The 15,363-nt window shown below is 39.2% G+C and overlaps 3 protein-coding genes and 1 long non-coding RNA gene across 4 annotated transcripts in view; all 4 read left to right on the top strand.

The window, feature by feature from the left end:
- Positions 1–1,006: 1,006 nt before the first annotated feature.
- LOC135498055 (uncharacterized) lies at positions 1,007–4,468 on the top strand. Its single transcript, XM_064788205.1, has 4 exons — positions 1,007–1,248; positions 1,832–1,953; positions 2,485–2,712; positions 2,898–4,468. The coding sequence occupies exons 1-4, from the start codon at positions 1,238–1,240 to the stop codon at positions 3,818–3,820; spliced, it is 1,284 nt and encodes a 427-aa protein (XP_064644275.1). The 5' UTR covers positions 1,007–1,237; the 3' UTR covers positions 3,821–4,468.
- Positions 4,469–5,038: 570 nt separating this feature from the next.
- LOC135498348 (uncharacterized) lies at positions 5,039–9,661 on the top strand. The gene is made up of 6 exons (XM_064788604.1): positions 5,039–5,112; positions 7,544–7,616; positions 8,250–8,273; positions 8,635–8,844; positions 9,420–9,431; positions 9,624–9,661. The coding sequence occupies exons 2-6, from the start codon at positions 7,553–7,555 to the stop codon at positions 9,659–9,661; spliced, it is 348 nt and encodes a 115-aa protein (XP_064644674.1). The 5' UTR covers positions 5,039–5,112; positions 7,544–7,552.
- Positions 9,662–9,959: 298 nt separating this feature from the next.
- Positions 9,960–11,280, top strand: LOC135497658 (uncharacterized). The gene is made up of 3 exons (XR_010448949.1): positions 9,960–10,224; positions 10,487–10,696; positions 11,269–11,280. It is a non-coding gene; the product is annotated as an uncharacterized LOC135497658 (long non-coding RNA).
- The window catches only part of LOC135497657 (uncharacterized), a 53,201-nt gene continuing 49,112 nt past the window's right edge, over positions 11,275–15,363 (top strand). Inside the window, exons 1-7 of the mRNA XM_064787490.1 lie at positions 11,275–11,280; positions 12,617–12,856; positions 13,204–13,266; positions 13,632–13,727; positions 13,977–14,006; positions 14,283–14,315; positions 14,924–15,035. The gene's annotated coding sequence lies outside the window, so the exon portion shown is untranslated. The remainder of the gene's footprint in view (positions 11,281–12,616; positions 12,857–13,203; positions 13,267–13,631; positions 13,728–13,976; positions 14,007–14,282; positions 14,316–14,923; positions 15,036–15,363) is intronic.

The following is a 15,363-nucleotide window of genomic DNA, read 5'->3' as shown; positions in this document are numbered from 1 at the left end:
GCCTCAGTATAATGCATAAATCAATCTTTGGGCACCGAATGGCAGCTGTAGAAACACAGTAGAAACAGGTCAACAGGACAACTTCAAACAATGATCGAAGTCTTCGTTTTACTATGAAATATGAAACTGTCAGTATTTATTCTGAAACCACTGGGAATTTGAAACCGAACCAATGGGGGGGGGGGGGGGGGGGGGCGAAGTCGAGATTTTGTCCACAGGGACTGTGCACAGAAAAGAGGAAAGGTGAAAATTCGGAAATATGGTTAAAGTTTTTATTCAAAGACAATCCTCTATGAATGTGAACGCATGCTGGGACAGAGCCAAGCTTAAAAGAGCCAAGCCGAAAATTGAATGTTTAGGATTGAGCCTCGAATGGTCTTCAAAAGTGACGAAAAATGTCTGCCTCTTCTAGACACAGGGCCCAATCCAAAATGCATTAGTGGCACATATACAAAATTTGGTAAATCGATGATTTTTGATGCTTCTTACAAGTAACGCTTCGCAGACACAATATACAATAGAACCTCTCTTAGCGGACACCTCTCTATAAAGGACAACCTCTCTATTAAGGACACTAGCTTTGGTCCCAACTTGGTTGTTTCCATTCAATTTGACCTCGCTAATCAGGACACCTCTCTATTAAGGACAGCACTTGTCAGTCCCGAGGGTGTCCTTAATAGAGAAGTTCTACTGTACATGTATGTACAACACGTCATCGGGATGTTTGCATTATTCTGGACGCTTTTTGTCTGTATCCATCCTAGATATAAAAATTAGAAATCAGGAATTCTTTTTCTGAGTAACCCGATAGATACGGTGTTGTCAAATCCTATGAACATGGAAGGTATTGTATTAGCACTCGCGCGGTTGGTTTACACGTCCTTCGTTATTTGCACTGAACAGCTGGTAATAACAACAATCACGCGATAACCTCCGTTAAAATTCGAAATTCAAACAAGCCTTTGAATATAATCCAGCACAGCGTCAAACAGCCATATGTGCTAGGCGCGTCTCGCTGACAGTTGCGGTGAGATTGGAAAGGAAGATATCGCTTCTTAGCTTTAGAATCTCGGGCATAAGTACTGTTTTTACCAGATCAACAAATATAAAGTAGTGGCTTTGGTGTCCTGGGTCGTAGTGGGATACAAAAACTTTGGGTTATGAAAGTAGTTATCGCTATAAGGTGCAAGCGCGAGTTAAAAAACACACACTAATTTCGGACCTAACGTTCTCAGTCATGGAAATGAGGTGAGTTGTCACAATGTCATTAGTACAATTTTTTCTGTTTTGTCCTATGGGAAGCGAACAAATTGTAAAATATGCATGGATGGATTTTGTGCGTGCATCACGGAGTTCCCCGCTGGTTAATTTACCTGAAATTTAGTGCATATGATGACATTTTGTCCATGTTTATACCAGATGGACACAGTTTATTTTAGAAAATTTACCAACGAGCGCACATTTTGGATGTTTTTCTTGCGAGGCAGCTATTATATCTGCCTCAGTTGTGAAGATTATTGCATGGGCTGTGTAGTGTGTAGCGTGTACACTTGCCTCAGAATGTTCTATAAAGGGACGACTCAAAATGCAATTAAGAAGGCAGACTGTCTGCTATGGTTACCAAAACTATCATAACTGTCCGCTATGGTTACATTAGTGAATGGAGATATTATTGCGAAAGTCAGTCGTGAGTTCCATTCACTACAAGTGTCACCGATGCGGACTGTCAGGGCAATGCATAAAGCTTGCTTTCACTCCTAACGTTATCTGAAGACATCCGAGGGCAACACTTCTTAACATGTTAATTCAGAAAAATGCCTTTCCCTGCCAGGAAATTCTCTTTGGTGCAAACCACTTGCAACGATGAAGAAAACAAAAGCGAGGAAAGGATTTTCTGCCAGACGTTACGCCGGAATGGGTGTGGTGGATGGTGCCGCAAATTCTTCTGGCAGGGTAGGTCAGGAAATATGATTTTTTATCTGGATCTTATAACCATGATGCTATATTGAAAATGCTATAATTGTAATGTAATATTAATAGTATTACATACACTACTACGGGAAAAAAGCTTAAATACGTGGTACTTTTGAAAAAGGTCTATAGTTAAGAGGATGATTAAAATGACAATTTTATTATAATGTTATCATAGAAAATCTTGATTACTGAGGGATTGTGAAGGACAGAAGCTTTGTTGCGATTGAGAAAATTTCAAAATTCATCAGATAATAAGCCCAATTAAATTGAGAAATAAGAGCGGATTTTCGGATGATGTATCGGAAATTGTCGTTATTGTAATACAACAAAGAGAGCATATATTTTTGCTAATCTGAACACAAAATAGAATGATCTTAAATCCTGATCAAAGTATTGGAGATAGTATTTCAAAAGTTCACACCGCCCGGCTAATAAAAAGGTTTCTCAAATTTGACAATGCTTTGATTTGTCCACGAAAATAAGGTTCTGATTTTGATGTCATATTTTCAGGTCAGATCCCCAACCAGACACAGGTAGAGGAGCTAAAAAATCTTTCCGATGACCTTCCACTACACCGGAAGTTGCTGTTGAAATACCGCCGATTGATTGCATTTGCGATACCGGCCCTGATTGTCCACTTCTTGTGGTGGGCTACCTTTATCAAGTGGAACATGTGGCACCTCTTTGAGACGGGTTACCCTATGTCAATCACCATGATTGGAGGGTCGATCATTGCAGGTTCGTGCAATTTCAACCATGCGCTGTGAACCTACGCAATCATACTCATCATAGTCATACTCATCATAGTTGAACTTTACCCCTAGAATATGATTTCCACGATGTCATTTAATTTTCATCAAACAACATATTTCCATTATTTATGTGTTGTCTCCACCTAATCACTGCCACATCTTCATTTCCAGGAATGACCAGCGAAGGCGGTGGTTCTGTAGCTTTTCCCGTCATGACCCTAGTCCTCAACGTGAATCCAACCATTGCCCGTGACTTTAGCCTGATGATACAAAGCTTTGGAATGACCTGCGCTGCCTTTAGCATCATTTTCATGCAGATACAACTTGAGTGGTATTCTATCATATTCTGCTCGATAGGTGGCATATTCGGCATGATATTTGGCTTCCATGTTGTTGACGCCGCCATGACAGGTCCACAAAAGAAGATGTACTTCGTCAGTATCTGGTTCGCATTCGCATTTGCACTCTTCCTACTCAACTGGAACTACAAGCGCACAACATTTAAGACAATTCCCAACATGAACTGGTGGAGGATTGAGGTGCTGGTGTGTACGGGTTTCGTTGGCGGGATTTGTTCAGCTTTCTCTGGCAATGGACTCGATGTCAGCAGCTTCTGTGTTCTAACGCTGCTGTTTAGGGTCACAGAAAAAGTGGCAACGCCTACCTCGGTAGTCCTTATGGCGATTGGAACTACTTTTGGTTTTTTCTGGAGAGAAGTTATCATGGATAAAGGGCCCGATATGTTGGCTTGGGACTACCTGGCCGTTTGTATTCCTGTCGTTGTACTCGGTGCGCCGTTTGGCGCCGTACTCGGTAGCCATTTTCACCGCCTGGTTCTCGCCGCTTGGGTCTACGCCTCTGATTTAGTCGCTCTGTTGGGAGGTTTCATACTTGTCAAACAGACCCCCATGCTCGCCGGCGTATCTGCCGGCTTAATTATCGTTGGATTTGGTTTCTTTATTGGCATTACCTTCATAGGCCGGAAGCTTAATGAAGGCGTTGCCGAAGAATCAGAACAACAAGTAGACCATGTAGACCAAGCAAAGGAGGCGGTCAGTGTTGTGGAGGTTACACCAGATAACACCGATTTATAAGTTTTGAGCAGATAGAATTGGCTGAGGGAGAACAATCTAGTATAAACCGAGGCAGTAGATGTTACCTTTTTTGTTACTTGAGAATTATTGAAAATCACCCTCTGTTGGGCCTAGTATGGGATGGGCGGGGTCGAATATCGATTATATACATTTTTGCGCTGCAAGTTTAGAGCATGTCATATGAACTGCTTTTGAGTCGGGTACACCGTCTTCCTTTTGCTAGCTATCGCATTTCCAATGGCTGTCTGGTTCTAGATCGACAAGCTCATCTCCCTCTTCAAGACTGACGGGCATTGCCCTCGAATGGAGGCGTTTCATACGCTAGACCCCGAAGGTAAACAGCTGTATAAAAATATCTTGAGGAACCTGCAGAACTAAAAATCCAGATGGCAGCACCAGTACTAATCAGGGACTTCCTGGGACTCGGGGACAGTATGGACACTGATAATAAAGCAAGGGTAAATACCATTCTAGACTTCCTGTGCACACAATAGATCTCATAAGCACTATCCTATCTTATGGTTACTGGGGGACCGGTTTTTTTAGCACTATTGTAAACATACAAATTATGTTATGCACGTTATTCTTTTTGTGACCTTCCGCTCTTTTGTTATACGCACACCACGATGTAATCGATTATTACATGAATAAAGATGCATAATAAAAAAAGGTACACTTCTGGTACATTTTTCATTGAAATCAAGTTTTGTTAACTCGCTTAGTCGTGAAAAGGTCCTTGCATTACATGATCGATCAACGTTTGCAGAATTGCCCTTCATCGACCTCTCGAAGTTCGGGAAACTCACTGTACTTGCATGCTGTCACTAATAGGCAAGTCGGTTCATCAGCAACTAGATCTAACTCCAGCATTTGCTTATCATTTTTTCGCGATGATTCATATTTTACCAAACAACGATCATATCGAAGTCCTGGTCAGGCGATCGGAACTTAATATGTATTTTTTTCGGTGGTCTTTCCGATTCCAGTCGATAATGAAAGACAACATGGACGAGGAATGCTCATATAGATCTCATAGTCATAATAAGCACAGTACATGGCACCCAACTGGTGTTTATTTTTTTTAAATTGTTTAGCATCGGATACATGCATCACTTAATATACAAAGTTTACATACACGTATATAGGCATCCTGACGTCATAATGCGACTATTATTTATTAATAAAATACTCGTTAAATTATCATTTTGCTCTATAAAATTGATCCGTTACCAATTATTACCTGCACAAGGCCTTTTGCTCCCGAAGAAGGCACAGAGACCAGTTTGATTGGGGTAGGTACCTTTGCATCCATCCATAGATTTTCTAATTTTCGCAGTAGGCAGATTGAGATTTAATTTTCGGGTGTCTCAGCTGGGCGTTTGACACAATTAGTAGAGTAGGATGATAGTTGTACACCTTACCGTACCGATGTCTCCCTGTTTTAAAATGGCTTTATGTAGATGGGAAACTTGAATAGTGTTTTATCATAAAAACAGAAATCTAAAACCACCTAATTTGGGAAGATCAGCACAAAATGAATTTTAATGATAATACCTAAGGGCGTAGCTAGCCTTTTTGGCTCTCAAGGGGCGGAGGCAAAATCACACTTTTCTAAATCTGTCGACCAAAAGCAAGGTCAAAAATACTATTGGGGGGGGGGGGGGGGGGTGAACTCTGCGGGAATTTGCATTTGCAATCTTTAGCCCGAGGGCGTCGTCATGGGTATCACAATGAAGGTCTATGCAAGTATACTGTCGAATAAAACAGTTTTTATCCACCTGTACTGCCCTTGAAGCGCGTAGGAGGGGTCGAAGGTACCATTTTTTCCATTTTTGCCCCTTCCAGGGGGCCCCGGGTTTCGTCAAGGGGGTAGAAATCTATGCCATCTCAAAGTACTATCATATAATTGACGATAATTGTGATACCCATTTTGCCATCATTCGATGGCATCAACATCAAACCTCTACTACCATTTTAAGGCTCCCATTTCGGGTAAAGTAATGTGCAACTTTATGAGCGGGAAAATTTATTTGAGAAATCTGCACCTCTGTATTGCTCAAAAACAACTATTTTCCCATTGCCCACTAGTTTGTCAAACGGAACTTTACAATTTTCATACTTGGCCCACGGCCTAAACGAGGACGAGGAAGGCCACCATATTCGTACGGTAGTATGTCATTGTTGAAACGAGCCAAATGAAATAAGCCGATCTAAACTTTCCAAATAAACGTTTTAAACCTGAAGTGAAAGATCAAGTTTACATGGTATTCATTGCAGGATTCGGTCAAGTTTGTTTATGGCTTAAAATATAATATCATCCACATAGTCCCATTCGATTTGGTTCATTTTAGGTTTCGCATGGTGCACCATGGAACGTTTCATTTACTCGTTTAACTTAAACGTGCGAAGTTAAGTGGGCCTGGGTGAATAAAAGTGCTTTATCATTTCATGCAAATATCAACTTAAACGCTTGACAACATATTACAGCTGAACGTGATCGTCAATTTCATGTTTAGAATGTTTATTTGTTTAATTTTTTTGGCTTGTTTAATTTTTTTGCTCGTTTCAACATTTACATGATACCATTATTCGTACCCAATACTCGAATTGGATACAATACCGACTGTGAGGTATCAAGTCCTATTCTGAAACATCTCAATTTAAATACCGAATAAGGACCCCTGTGGTGAAAACGATTCTATATACATTATCCATTACAAAAAAGAAATATTCTCATTCAGGTGTTTATAATAGCCTACCTACAGTTAGTCGGCGCATTGACATATTCTTATCCACCTGTTGTCAATTGGTATGCTGTCAAGTTAATGAATTTATGCTAATTATCAAATAGACTAGTGCGGCAGATGTTGTGGCAATGTCGGACAGAATATAAAATGATGTGATCTGCCGCAGACATTTTTGTGACATGATAATAATAATGATAATAAAAAATAATACCATATTTCATTTTATTATTACATCACATTATTTACCGGAACATCTTATATCACTATGCGTGCTTTCAAAAAAAAAATTAAATTTGAACTTGAATTTGAAGATTTCTGATAACGTGAACACACATGGAATACGAATTCTACCAATACCGTGGTGTAGACAGATGTACAAAAATAATAATACAGACGATCCCCGGTCGGCGACCACCCCTCTATGACGACAAAGAATCGCCGGTCCCGGCGATTAACATCTCGGCGCAAAGCTCTTGATTGTTATAACACCACGGACATTGGCTATCATGAGAATCCATATGAAAACGTTTGTACCAATAAACTGCATTTTACTGTCGTTTTTTGACTCAATTTATCCCTGTTTTTTTCCATCATTCAGCCCTGTCAGTCTCCGTGGTCAGTATTAGACATGCTGGGTACCGACAGCAAAAAATCATGTGATTTGCATTAAGTTAGGTTGCGTTTATCACCGAACACATTGGAGCATTCTAAAATGTGGAATGTTGAGAAAAAGACGAATGCTGCCATGATTTCTGTTTTGGCTTTGAATTTTTTTCAGAATTTTGAACTTATTAAAAAATTCAAATCTGAAGGATGAGAAAAAATTTCTGAGTCCAAATATTTTGTTAACTTGTTTTTTTCTGCTCAAAATTAAGAAACATCCTCAACCCCCTAAAAATTTGGGAAATGACGTAGTAATTTATAGATAAAACACCTCGGGCAGCGAAGGTGTTAACCCTACATCTATTGTTTTCAGGGTTCTAAAATGGGGACATTTTCGTCTCCAACGTTGTTGATTCTGTGTGTAACAATAGTAGCGGTGAATACAGGTAAGTCAATCACAAATAATTCATTGCGAAATATAATCATAAGGTCGTTAGGAAGATTCGGTAACCAAAGCGGCTGGCAGACGACAGCAAATAAATTGAAAGCACAGGAAGATTAGACCGCGAATATTTCCTGTCTTACTGTCCGAATCCCCACACTGTTGAAGTGGAACGGGGAGTCTGTCCACCGCCGCCGTGGAATCGATTTTTTCACAATTTTTAAAAAATAATCCAAATTCAAATTTACATTTACATAAAATTTACATTCACATGGCAGTTTATGAGGTCATTTTTTCACAATTTAAGAAAAATCATCCGATCCTATTTCAAATTTCTTTCTTCAATATATTCATCTCGTCTGTGAACACCACCTGCAAGTTCCCCATCCTAAACTCTTCTTTTCTCCAGCTGACGTCATTGATGACGTGGTTATGTTAATTCGCCTCTGCCATGTCTGCTGTGGATGCAACTAACTCTCGAAAACATGGTAGTCGGCTTCTCGTCTGCTCTCTTTACGAATAACAATGTCCGTAAACATCTATCAGACATTAAATTTTTGTTACCCTCCAAAAACAGCCTCATCAATTAAAGCAGTCAATTTAATTAAGTGAATGCACTAAATTGTTTTTACTAAAGGTCGGCCATCAACGGTGCAAAGAGGTAAGTTTTCCTTTCATCAAATGAAACATCCTAATATAGCCTTTTGTATCATGAAGAGACCACAACAAAGTGTATTGCTCTTTTCCATACGCAGGCACTGGTAGATCAGGTATCAATGTAAACATTTCCGAATACTTTAGAGAAACACTAAAAATATCTTTTTCATATTTTTCCATGATTTTTCAGGATCCTGCATTAAAAAGAAATAAATTTTTAGACTGTTTACTAGAACTGAATAAATCTCGACTCATTTTTAGAATGCCCAACGCTCTTACTGAATACACTTCTCTGTATAAAAAAAAAAACCAAGACGTATTCAATTCATGCAGAAATGCTTTCTATGTGATGTGCGTTGTTTCAGTTTGCACTTACAAATATGAAAATGCAGACTGCGAGGGAAGAGATCTTAGTCATAGCAAAAAGACCAGAGCAGCTTGTAGAGACGCCTGTACCAAACGACCTGACTGCAAATCCTTCCAACACAGGGGGTACGACTGTTGGCTAAAGAACCGTGTTTGTTCAAAGAAACAGCTAACATTCAGAGGACACCCGGGATTTGCTCAATACACTAGTAAGTTAAAGTGTATTATACCATTAATTCTACCATGCAGATATTCCAGAAAAGTAACTTTATAGATCAAAACCCAGGCGGATAAGATATTATCGATGTGACTCTAATAATCTCTATTCATGCTCGTATACATGTGCAGTTTTCATGATTCTTGTAAGATTACTAGTTACTTTCATCTTGGAGGAATTAAAAACTCCTCCAAGCTTTCATGTAGGATCTTAAAAATCTTACCATGTTTTTGTCAAGATTTCACCTGCGCGTGTAAACGAAAATGAATAAGATCCTTACTAAGAATCGTAAACGAATCTTACCGGGGTTTTCGACCAGGAAGTTGCACCTCCTACATTCGCCAGTCACATGACTCTTTCACGTGAACGCTAACTAGGCACTCAGCAACAAGGTACAATGGAGGTTTTCACTCCTCTATCAAATTCAATGGTCTATGCAAACGCTTCTCATGATCACAAAACAATGTATAAGGTACAGGGTAGGTTAGCCCTTTGATATGGTCTCAATTGTTCAGTACGTATTATCCTACGTACGAAACATTAATTATTGCTATGATTTCTTTGCAGAACATTGTTCAGGTAAGAGACACAAGAACAATATGCAATATCATGCAATTTGATGTTCAAAATAATTTAATATTGGCTAGTGCTCAGTGAAAATGTAGTGTGATTGAATTCTACCTGCATTAAGTAACTTATTGATCTGTTGTAACGAGGATTCTGTTTTCGTAGCATTAGATCCTACACAAAATAGATACAATATGACTTCAGATGAAGCAATAGATGACAAGTTATTGCATTATCAATGAAATTCGATGTGATAAAAGTGTTAACAAAAGTCTACCGAAATCTCAAGATTATAGTCAATTACCTTAATAGACTTAGCAGGGTGACTGAGAACGACTCATCCAAATGGTTTATCGGGTTGGTTATGTCACAAACTAGCTAACTTCAAGGAAGATGATTTAAGTCAGGCGATCATTAATGAGATGATTATATTTCCGCAAAGACAACTTGGCAAGCGATCATGTCGCTCCAGAATTTGTCAAATTTCCCGTTGTAATTCTACTGCTGTTAACCGAGCAGTCCGTCGTATGTCACGTCGTCTTCCTTCGGCTTCCCGCAGTTTACGATTGGAAACTCTACGAAAATCGCATGAGACTTGGCGGGAAAGAAATCGACTGCAGCCGGCATGGACGTACAATGGAAGGTTGCAGGACTACCTGTATCAGGTCAAGGACATGTCACGCCATTACCTGGAACAGAAAGAGACGTGTCTGTAACATATTCAAGTCCGCCATTGGGACGTTGAAGGCTGATAGGAATGTCAATTACTGGGTCCGCGTTGGAGTGGTTGTTCCACGTCATCCCGGTATGTTGATTATAGTGGAATTGATACCGAACTTAAGGGGTGGTAGTACTAAAATTTAGACCAAAACCGAGGCGTGGCTTGGCCAATACAATACCGACAGTGATGCATTAATTTCTATTCTAAAATATCTCAAATTCAATACCGAATGATATGGTTTTAAGAAATAAAAGTATTTTTAAATGCTCCATATTTCACCAACCCAAGCGGTTGTTGCCTAACCATAATCGTACTAAGGCTACATCAAAGGCTTCATACTTTTCAGTCTGTTCATATACCTACCAAAACGCAGATTGCCCAGGACACGATATCCATCACACCAAGCTGAGCAGACCAGCTTGCCGGGCGGCATGTACCTGGAGGGCGGACTGCAAATCGTTCCAGCAGCGGGGTCGAAACTGTTGGCTAAAGGACCACGTGTGCACAAAGAAACAGCTACGCCGCGTTGGGCGTCGTCACTTTGCTCAATTTACTAGTGAGTGCTCGTATCTGAAAAAAAATGTAGTATATCTTTTCTTTTAATTTGAATTCGCAGTCTCGGTATGCTTCTTCCACCACACGACCATCACACCCTTGGTCGGAAATTCCGATAAAATTAATTTAAGCTACAAGATTTAAAGCTTACCTCACAATCTTACAAGTAACTTGTAATGATTTAAGATGAAACATGGATAGAAACTATCAATCATAAGATCTTGAGGTGAAACTGTGACTCTATTTTTCCGATCTAAGAAACACCTGTCGAGAACTCTTTCAAACACCATTAATCGGGCAAGATATTGTTCGGAGACCATGAATGCCAAAAGTGACGAAGTCATCCGAGTGATATATAAATACCTTTACTTTTTGTGGATTTTAGATATCACCAGATAGTCCCTGTGCATAATAACTACAGTCCCAGAGAGCATCATAAAAGAAACTCCCATTTACTAGTACAGTACATGTATGTGATTTGTGATTCCTGTAATCGGCGGTACTCTCCACTGCTTTAGTGCATCATTCGAGAGAGTTATCACAAAACTAATATCACTTAATATTTCTTTCCAGAGCATTGTTCAGGTAGGATTATTTTCAATTAATTTCCTTTAGAGGCAACTTTAATTCTCTATACAGAAACCAATTCGCCCTAAACAAGACGTACACGCTAAACTTAACAGAGATACTACTATGAAGCATCATGACTTTGTATTTTCGTACAGGATTAGGTTATCTAACGTAGATAAACACAATTTTTCTTAATTAAATACCGTAATAATTAATTACAGCTAAGTTTGTTCAGTAATTATTGCGTCGACCACTAAACCCAAGAAAATGAAATCCGAAACTGGTTGCCAGCCCCATCTGCCGGCGGTGACGTATGAAAATGTGCCCACCTTTGCTATCGCCCTGAAGAGGCAAGACCACCATTGATTTTTTAAGCCTATTAGCAGTTCAATTGTCAATGTTTGACCGCGACGAATCAAATACTGCGTGGGGTTGTGAATCTGAAATTTTGATATGATATTCCGGACAGTCGGGCAAGTAAATGGTGAAAAGTAAACTTGTAGTTGACCACGGAAATTTTTTGATAATCGACAAATTAGACAGACATTAATACATGTATTTCCACTCTTTTCAGCAGAAAAATCTCAAAATTACCAAATTAGCAAAATTCGAAATTAATTTTTTCATCAAATAATTTCTATATATCTGTAGACTTGCCACACAAATATTTTTTCAATACCTCTCCAAATATGTACTTGAGAGTTAAAAACATGCACTCGTCTAATTGATAGGCCTCGACCTCCAACCTATGAATATAAGCATGCATTGTGTATTGTAGACGCAGCAAACATGGATGAGTACAGCAGCTGTAGTGATATACGAGATGTCCTCGTGAATAGCGGTAGCCTATCCTTTCTGTACTATAATGGTCGGACCATACATTTCTGAGGTCCACAAAAGGGTACCAGTAGGACTAAGTATAGGCCCTGGTCCCGCCTTTATTGACTAAAAAACCATTAGAAATCCCCGCTCGTGTTGCTTATAGATCTTCAGCCAATGACTGTGACGACCCGTGCTTATAATAACATTTGAATAACACTGTCCATGGAGTATAAATAGCCAATTATAATACATGCGATATATTGCACCCCAAGAGGCCTCTTCAAAATGGCACCCGATACCGATATTCACGAGGACGACCTGTATATCGTAGATTCAATTGGTGACCATGCCTCGGTTGCCTCGTCAATTGTTTCAACTGACAGTCCAAACTATAATTCTGAAACCGTTAGTCACTAACCTTATACCCAAAAGACAAATTGTGGTTGCCGGGTTGCGACCTAGTTTTCGTGTCGGCTTTCTTAAAACAAAGGGATTTAATTGGAATAAGTTGCATCAATTTCTATTATAGTGAATAGCGTTGTTGGCTATACACACCGTTTCGGCAATTGTAACGAAGCACGGTACAATATCGCACATTACCGACGATCATCGAGGGGATATTGCATCGAGCAGTGCAACCGCCGCAGAATCTGCAGGTCTTTGATTTGGGTGGATAGGGGCCGTGACAGCTACTGCTGGCTGAAGAGAATCTCCTGCCATCATCTGGTCAGCACCGGCGACAGAACCTACCACTTCTACACAAAGATAGGTAAAACAATATAGTCATGTCTAAAGGTTTTTTTGTCTCACGCTTCATTATCATTGCCAAGCTGATACATTTCCATTCTTTGATTCATGGCATTTGTAACACCATTTTATCAACAATTTAGTCTGGGATTGAATCCGACTTAATTTAGTTCCAAATGTCTGAGGGGAAAACAACTATGCAATGCAATGCATATAACAGGGTTAACCGTCATCTCACACCACCGCGACCTTTATGATGAAAACGGATCTCTTTTATCTCTTTCCATGGTAGAAAACATTTGTTTTTTGATCAGATTGTCATCATGACGCAATTGTATCCGAAATTATTGCATAACTATTACATTCCAGTCCATCGTCCAAGCAAATCGCTTACGTTCTACATTAGGGACAGGCGATACATATTCAAGCAGGGTAAGAATCATTTGCAGATACATGTATGTATCTATATCAGGTCGATAACAAAACCGCACCCCTTGGAGCTAATAATCGGAGATCTGTATAACTTTGCAGCATTGTTTGGTGGTAATGATGAGTATCGACGTTGGCTCCAACCTTTTGAGATGCTGCTATATCGCCACAATTTTAGAAAGTTGATACAGGATAGTAATTTGGTACATTGCAGAGGAATTTATGCATAGCTAACATAATTAAACAATAGCCCTCCTCATTATCCATACCCTTTGTATAAGATTCTCTCACCCCTGGTTGCAATATGACGAACTAGTTCGTGAGACGTTTTGTAGAAACAATATAATGTCGAGTTACCATTCTTGCAGATCGTGTGTATGAGAAGACGTTATTCCATTGGCGCCATGGATGCCTTCCTGGAAGTAGAAACTTCCCTAACAAAAGGGACGCAAGTCGATGCAAAAGTAAGCAAATAGTTAGGAACCTAACTAATTGATCAAATGACTACAACTGCTAAATTTAACAACGTATTATTAAACTTGCATGCTTCTAATACAATTAATGTAATCTTTTTTAGCATATGAAAAGCCATTGGAGGTTTTTTGGCTAACACAAATATTGCATCCTCTAGGTAAAAGTTGTTTCTTTTGTAAAATAAAAAACGGCTTTTCAGTTTCTTTTTCTGAATTCTGTGTGTTTTCTTCTGATTTTAGTTTTCAAATTCGAATTTCTGCGAAAATGGCGTGAGTATTATAACAGTTGTAACCTGCACCAAATCAAGTCATTATTGATTGTAGTATATTCATTGAAATCACTGAAATAGATTACATGTACATGTATTGAGTAACTTAGCTATACATATCCGGCCGATCGCACTCAACAAAACCTGGTTATAAATACATTATACAATTCTTGTTAACATTAAAATATTTACCAATTCGGTAATATCATTGCCCACAAAAATGATTTCTGGCTGATCATTCTATTAACTATGCCGATTTGACATTTGCCTTTTTCAGTTCTGCGAAATGCTGACAAATTCCGCATTAATTGTAAGTTAATCTCAGTTACTTTCCCATGCAAATACTTACCACGCTCATTGTGTGTCTCGCATCTATAACTTCGATCGATCATAAGAAACTTGGTGTTCAGTATCTTTGAATGAAACTAAAAAGGGTTGGGTCCAAATACTATATTGGTTGCATGATCACGTCTCACGTCTATAAAATAGGGTATTTCGCACCTTTTGACAAAAATCGGTCCAAATTTAATCTTTGGCTTTTGTCTATTTTTGTCGCACTAACTGCACATGGTTCCCTGTCACACGAACAAGCTTCATCCCAAAGCAAAATGTAGTCCCAGTATGAACGAAGACTTTAGACTCCCACTTCCAATAGTCCCGCCTGCCGTATTCAGGGAGTTATGGCTGGCGAGACAAAAAGTACTTATTTTGGAGGCGATGATCGCAATACATCGCAACAGTTACATTGTTAGAATATGCTCCATATAGAAACGTAGGCCAATGTGAAACGCTAAAGGCTGAACATGAAAGAAAATGCCCTTTTTTATCGAAAATTTTTTTTATTCGACCCTTGCTTATTTCATGTTCTCTCTGCGTACGCATTCTTGTATTGACATATTTTCTTATTTTGTGCTGCAGTCATTGGACGATTTAAGTACAGTAGGCAACTGAAATTGAACTTCAAAAGTGGTGGATGGCTAAATCTAAAGTGGTTCCTCACGCTGAAGCGTTGTCCTAGTGGAACAAGAAGGTAGGTTAAAATTTGAAAGGTTTTTCTCCCCCTAGCCTTTTTTCAATGGCCTTTTGACAAATTGCTTGACAGCCCCCCCCCCCCCCAACCCAACACACCATACATACACTGTATAGTGCCAAGTTGCAGCACTCAGAAAGAGAAAAGACTTTCATAGTAAAAATCATATACGCGTTTCATTCAATTTTCCAAAACACTTAATTTAGGTATGATTCTCCATGGGACGGATTTGAACATCTTACTTAATAATTTGAATTTATTTTTACATGCAAGGAATCATGAAAAGTGCTTGTCAACAAATAAATTGTTACCGTCTTAAACTTCTGTA

The sequence above is a fragment of the Lineus longissimus genome, chromosome 13, assembly GCF_910592395.1.
Source record: "Lineus longissimus chromosome 13, tnLinLong1.2, whole genome shotgun sequence".
NCBI classification, from domain to species: domain Eukaryota; kingdom Metazoa; phylum Nemertea; class Pilidiophora; order Heteronemertea; family Lineidae; genus Lineus; species Lineus longissimus.
Note: the sequence above shows the minus strand (reverse complement) of the source record. Positions and strands in the feature narration are given on the sequence as shown.

Excerpts from the sequence above, each read along its gene's own strand:
- LOC135498055 (XM_064788205.1), top strand. Across the intron at positions 1,954-2,484 it reads CCGCAAATTCTTCTGGCAGG|GTCAGATCCCCAACCAGACA; the intron begins GTAGGTCAGGAA and ends TCATATTTTCAG. Across the intron at positions 2,713-2,897 it reads TGGAGGGTCGATCATTGCAG|GAATGACCAGCGAAGGCGGT; the intron begins GTTCGTGCAATT and ends CTTCATTTCCAG.
- LOC135498348 (XM_064788604.1), top strand. The coding sequence starts at position 7,553 with ATGGGGACATTTTCGTCTCCAACGTTGTTGATTCTGTGTGTAACAATA. Across the intron at positions 7,617-8,249 it reads AATAGTAGCGGTGAATACAG|GTCGGCCATCAACGGTGCAA; the intron begins GTAAGTCAATCA and ends TTTTTACTAAAG. Across the intron at positions 8,274-8,634 it reads GCCATCAACGGTGCAAAGAG|TTTGCACTTACAAATATGAA; the intron begins GTAAGTTTTCCT and ends GCGTTGTTTCAG.